At 64.7% G+C, this 6,031-nt stretch overlaps 1 protein-coding gene across 2 annotated transcripts; it reads right to left on the reverse strand.

The window, feature by feature from the left end:
- Nucleotides 1–1,026: 1,026 nt before the first annotated feature.
- Nucleotides 1,027–5,076, reverse strand: PCBP4 (poly(rC) binding protein 4). 2 transcript variants are annotated; one of them, XM_009639257.2, is made up of 12 exons: nt 4,967–5,076; nt 4,632–4,655; nt 4,521–4,553; nt 4,137–4,253; nt 3,903–4,031; nt 3,548–3,676; nt 3,232–3,306; nt 3,016–3,060; nt 2,750–2,825; nt 2,310–2,362; nt 1,686–1,855; nt 1,027–1,342 (listed from the first exon to the last, which is right to left on the reverse strand). In XM_009639257.2, the coding sequence occupies exons 1-12, from the start codon at nt 5,060–5,062 to the stop codon at nt 1,027–1,029; spliced, it is 1,263 nt and encodes a 420-aa protein (XP_009637552.1). In that variant the 5' UTR covers nt 5,063–5,076. The 2 variants fall into 2 exon arrangements, with proteins under 2 accessions (XP_009637552.1, XP_035750653.1); XM_035894760.1 differs by lacking the exon at nt 3,548–3,676.
- Nucleotides 5,077–6,031: the final 955 nt, after the last annotated feature.

Here is a 6,031-nt window from a genome sequence, read left to right on the forward strand (position 1 = left end):
GGAGCCACTGTCCCCCTTTGGTCTCATTGCTTCTGCAGAGCTTGGGGGCCCTCCCATGCAGCCCCCAGTGCAAGCAAGGGGACTGGACCCTGCTGGGGTGACACGGGAGGGGTACGCCAGAGTCCCCCACAAAGGCCCCAGGGATGGTGCTGGCACAGTCAGTTGGAGGCACCCACCTCTGCACCAGTAATAACTGGGGGGGCTGGGTGAGAACTGCCCCATGGCCTTGCAGACTGCCCCATGGCAGAGAGGGGGCCCTGGGAAGACGCCCAGAGAGACTGAGGCTGAGAACCAGCACCCCCCTGGCCGCAGGGATGCTCCTCCGGCCACCACCCCGTGTCCCCAGGAGCTGGGGCTGCCCCTGGTGTGTGTGTGGTGTCTCCACCCGGGGTAGGGGATATTATTTTTTTTTCTTGTAAATTTTATCTTTTTATTAAACCATTGATAAGTTACAAAGGAGGAAAAAATATAGACTTATATATACAGCATTTCCAAGCCAGCAGGGACTGGCTCTTGGATGGGGTTGCTGGGAGGTGATTGCCCCGAGGTGGCCTGGGGAGGGCCCCCACCAGAGCCAGGGGACAGGGGACCCCTGGAGAGGCCAGGCAGCCCCTCATCTGGTGGCACCCTCCTTTTGGGTGCCAGCCAGATGGTGGGCAGTAGCAGGATGGCAGGGTGGGCAGGGCGAGGGGCAGGAGGCAAAGGTCCCACCCCAGCACGGGGCACTGAAAGAAGGGACCCTGGGGGGGCAGGGACAGTCCCCCCGACCTGTACGGTCCCTGTGCAGGAAAACTGGGCAAGGGGGGGGCACAGCGCTGCTGGGATGGGCAGCAGGCAGCGGAGCAGCCCTTTCCTCCAGTGGGCATCGCTGCTGGGAAGACCCTTCCCTTCCTTGGGGTGGGGGGCAAGGGTGGCCCTCCCCGGGCATGGGGTGCCTGGCAGGGGCTCGGGACAGGGTGGGTGGCAGGGAAGTGTCCCCAGCACCAGGTGACACCCTGGACCCCCTCTCCCACCCGCCAGCAGGGCTCAGTAGGGTGAGAACTTCTGCCGGTCGGCTTTCTTGGTGCCGTTGGCTGCCGAGATCTTGGTTGTGTAGGTGGCAGTGCCGCCATTGGGACCCGCCATGGAGGACGGGGACAGCGCCAGGAAGGACACTGGCTTCAGACCGATGAAGTTGGAGAGGGAGATGGTGTAGGGGGTGCCCAGCAGGGCCGGGGGGGCTGGGGCAACGGCAGGCAGCGCTGGGCTGGAGCCCGGGGTGAGGGGCTGGGAGAAGCCCACGCCGAGGTCCACAGAGCCAGGGCCTGGCGGCACCTGGGAGGTAGATTTGGCTGTCTCTAAGCTGGGGAAGCGAGCGAGAAGGGTGGGGTGGTGAGTAACACTGTGAGAGAGCAGGTCCCTCACCCCAACCTGCCCGTTTTAGGGTGCAGGGACCACGTGCCCCATCCCTGAAGGCACAGGTCTCCACGGCACATCCTGGCCTCCCACTGGGCTAAAAAACTGGGGCTCAAACCCCGTAGGTTCCTAGGTCCCACACCCGCCATCTCAGGATCTCAAAGTACCACCCAGGTCATCCTTCCTGAGCGTGCTGGGGGTGCTGTCCCCCACATGCTGCGTTGAGGTGCTGGGAAGATGCCACCCCTCACTAGCAGCCAGTGCGTGTCCTCCCCCAGGCTGGCACCTACCAGGCTGTGATGAGGTACTGAGCCACGGTGATGCTGACAGGGGACCCCGTGATGGTCACGTGCCGCTCGCTGGAGCCCTCGGTCTGGTTCCCAATCTTGATGTGGGCGCCCGACATCTGCCGGATCTCACTGATCTTGCTGCCGTGCCGGCCGATGATGCAGCCGATGAGCTGGAGGGGCAGGGACTGGAGTGAGCTGGGAGCAACCATAGAAGCCACGCCAAGCAGGGAGCTCCAGAGGCTCATCCAGCCACCCCCTATGCCTGGGAGGAGTGGGGAAACTGAGGCAGACACCAGGAGGGCAGGGTGCTGCTTTCCTTGGGCAGACCCCGCTTTTTGGTCTCACTCAAGCCCCCCCCCCCGCCTGTCATTGCTGGGCTGCCACATCCAAAGGCTCTTCTTTGGTGTTGGCCAAGCTCTTTCTCCCTCCCGTGCCTCAGTTTCCCTTTTCTTCCATCTGCTTTTGCCCCAGCAGCCCCTCCTGTTCCTGAGCTCTGGGGGCTGAGGCAGAGGCTGCAGCTGTGTGGGGTGGTGGGTGCTGGCCCCTGCAGAGCAGCTGCAGGGCGGGAGACATGGGTGGGGGCAGGCTGTGGTCTCCCTCGCCATCCCAGAGACCCACACATACGTCGTTGGGCACCAGGAACTCCTGGGAGCTGCTCTGGGAGCTGGTGTCCAGGCCTGGAGGGAGAGACAGGGATGTTAGCGGTGTGGGGGCCGGTCTCCAGCAGCTCCATGCCCCCACCCCAGCCCCGTGCTCGGATAGTCAGTGGCCCTGGGGACAAAACTGAAGGATCCCTGAGGAGAGGCAGGGAGGATGGGACACAGGCATCAGTTGTAATTTGCTGCCGGTGCTCCCCCACTGCAGGATCAGGGGGCTCTGGTAGGTGCAGAGACCCCAGGAAATCAAGGACAGGGTCATTCTGGGGGGCAGGCAGCCATGCTGGGGAGGCAGGGACTGAAGAAGGTGCAGGGGACGGGGACTCCCTCATCAGGGCCAGGTGGCTGTGTTGGTCAGGAGGGGCACCCCACATCCCCAGCCCTGGGGTGGGCACGGGAGATGCTCACCTGGCACCATGGAGGGTGCATGGCCCAGGGAGGCAAAGGGGAGCGTGTGCCCTGACAGCTGCTGCAGCTTCGTCACCTGTCCAGGCAACGGGAGGAAGAGGAAGGAGGTGTTAGAGGTGACAGCAGAGGGTCCCCTGTCCCCTCGCTGGGCCAGAGGCTGGCACACAGCACCTGCCAGGACAGGCATCCCCAGCAGCACCCATCTCAGCAGGCACAGAGCCAGTGCCCACGGGAGCAGGGGCTGGCTGCCACGAGGACAGACTCACCTCTGCAGGAGAGACCCCACTGTACTGGCCCTGCATGGAGAAGCCCTGGGTGGGAGGGAGGGAAGGGGCATCAGTGGGGGGCCAGGTGGGAACCCCTGCCTCAGGCCACCCCCCCAGGGCAGGGAGGCCACCCTGAGCCTACCAGAGTTGCCCCTCGCCAGCAGAGGCTGGGCCCCCTGGCCACCCTGTGCCCCTGGGGGGGCTGTGGCCCCTTACCTGGTTGGCAGAGAGCAGGATGGTGCCCAGGGAGAGGCCAGGGTGGTAGGGGATGGTGGCCCCCTTCGGAGGCGACTGGAGAGGGAGGGAAGGAGGTGGAGGGGATGAGAGATGAGGTTGAATGTCCCCACAGCCCACTGGACCACCTTTTCTCCCCACCTCAACAAGGGGCATGGCCCCCAGCACCACCAAGGCTCTTATGGGCTTCAGCACTGGGGGACCCCGGTGCGTGGTCCAGGTGGGCACAGGGAGCCCTCGGAAGGGAGGAGCAGGTAGTGCGAACTCCCCCTGGCTGGGCACAGGGCTCAGCGGGTACCTCCAGGATGACAGCGCAGATCTGCCTCACACACTGGATGATGGCGTCTGGCACCCCTGAGACGGTGACGGCTCGTTCAGTGGAGTTGGGCAGCAGGTCACCAGCCACCTGCACCTGTGCCCCTGTGCTCTGGAGGAGAGCAAAGGGAGATGCTGGGGTGCCTCAGCCATCCCCCGCTGGGGCTCAGCACCTCCCACCTCCCCTGTTCCCTCCTTGGCCCCTTGGGACCTTTGCAGGACCCGCAGGGTGATACTCCACTCCTGCATCACCTCCCACAGCTCCTGCGGGACTGCAGCAGCCCCCGTGCCCTCTGGGGGAAAAGGGAAGCCTGCACCCAGGACACCCTCAGCCTCACCTCCCGAATCTCCCGGATCTTAGCTCCTGCCTTGCCGATGAGTGAGCCACACTGGCTGGCTGGGATGACGAGGCGCAGTGTCACCGGCGCTCTGCCCACTGTTGCCCCATCGCTCCCCGCTCCCAGGTCCTGTGAGGCCGGGAGGGGACATGGTTGGACCCCCATGAGTCCACTGTCATGGGGCGAGCACTCCCAGCACAGGGGGCACCTAGAGGGGGTGGTGGGGCTGCCTACCTCCTCCAGCTTGAAGGCAATCATGGAGACGGCGCGGAAGACGGCATCGGTGGAGCCGGTGATGGTGGTGATGCGCTCGGGGCAGGACCCCTCTGAGATGGTGATGCGCGCACTGCTCTGGGGACAGTGACACACCCCGTCAGGGACATTGCAGGCCCTGAGCTCAATGTCCTTCCCCAATGAAGGGCTCATCAGGGGTGGCCTTGTTGCTTGTGGACCTGGGCTTTCCCCCTCCCACCTGCCCCAGGCAGCCTTCCCTGCCGTGCAACCATGTCTCCCCTGGGTCCCCCTGGGAATGGGGGTGGCCAGGGCTTGGCACATGGGAGCCACCAGGTGCAGGCAGGACAGGAAGCAGGACCCAGCAGCCCCCCAGCACGCCCTTACCTGCTCTCGTATCCTCTTAACAGTCTCTCCTTTCTGCAGGGAGAGGAACAGGGTGGGTGGTCAGGTTCAGGGAAGCCTGGGGCGGGCAGTGCCCCGGACCCCAAATCTTACCTTGCCAATGATGCTGCCGATCTCCTGCAGAGACAAGGGTGGCCCTGTTAGCAGGCAGCTCCCTGCCTGCCACATCCCTCCTCTGCCCACAGCCTGGCACAAGGGCAACAGGCAGGCCCTGCCCAGTGGAAACTGGGTGGCTTGCTGGTGACTTGGGAAAGGGGCTGCTCCCTGGCTTAGCATGGGGGAAGAAATCTTTCTGTGAATCCTGTTCCCAGGGGGACTGGGAGAAGGGGAGGAAAACAGGGCATGGCAAGGAGCTGTTTCTCCAGCATGGCCCCCCACCCCAGGCATTGCTGACCCCCCTGAGCAGCACCAAGCCCCCCCACCATTACCTTGCCATGCATGAGCATGCGGAGGGTCAAGGTGATGCTGAGCTCTGTCTCCTCGGGGCTGCCACCCATGCCGCTGGCTCCATCTGGCGATGCCATGGCGGGAGGGCGAGCTGAGCCTGCGGGACACAGCAGTCTCCAGAAAGGGAGGAGGCCCCAACTAACCCCTCTCCACAAATCTGCAGCCCAAAAAGCACCATGGCTGGGAAGAGGGGAAACTGAGGCAGGGGCAGCACTATGCCCTCCTCCGGTGGGAGAGGCTTGCACAGCCCCATGGTACCCAGGGCCCCACCAGCATCCTGCACCCCCTCCAGGAGCTCCCCAAAGGGACCTGTCACCATGTGTCTGCCAGAGTCTGCATGCAGTTCCCTTCAGCCTGAGTGGTTCCACAGCCTGCGCGAGCCTTCCTCTTCCTCCTCCTCCTCCCTTCCCCTGCCCATGCGCAAAGCCCCAGGGGAAACTGAGGCAACCTCCCTGATGGAGACTGCCAGCCCGATGCGAACCAGGGCGTGATGCCCAGCACATGATGCCACTGCACCCTGTCCCCCCTGGGCACCCCAGGCCCCCCCCAAGACCCTGTGCCGGGGGGCCGGGGACGGCTGGGACCCCACAGTGCCAGCACGGGGCCGGGAGGAGGACAATCGCCGTGTGTCCAGGCAGGGGTGGGTGGCTGCCGCACCGCTGGCTCCCGGCAAGCTGGGCGATGCCAAGCGGCTTTGAAACAAAGCACCCGTGTTGGGGCTGGGGCTTGCGTCTGCGGGCATGGCGCGGGGGGGGGGGCAGTTATTTTAGGTGCTGGCAGGACTCGCCATCGCTACGGCACATCTCCTGCATCAGGGTAGTGGGGTGGGGAGGAAAGGCCGGTCGCCCCTGTACCCCCTAAGTGCTACAGCTTGCACCTCCAGGGTGGTGTGGACCCTCTGTCTTCCCCCGCCCCATTACCAGGGGCTGGAGATAGGGGAAAGGCTGGGGAAGGGGGAATATTCTCCTTCCCGATAGAGGGGAGCCTGAAATGGGGGGATGGGGGGGGACCCCCCTGTAACCCCCCCCCCTCCCCGGGTCCGCCGC

The sequence above is a fragment of the Egretta garzetta genome, unplaced genomic scaffold (genome assembly GCF_000687185.1).
Source record: "Egretta garzetta isolate BGI_Z169 unplaced genomic scaffold, ASM68718v1 scaffold215, whole genome shotgun sequence".
NCBI lineage: Eukaryota > Metazoa > Chordata > Aves > Pelecaniformes > Ardeidae > Egretta > Egretta garzetta.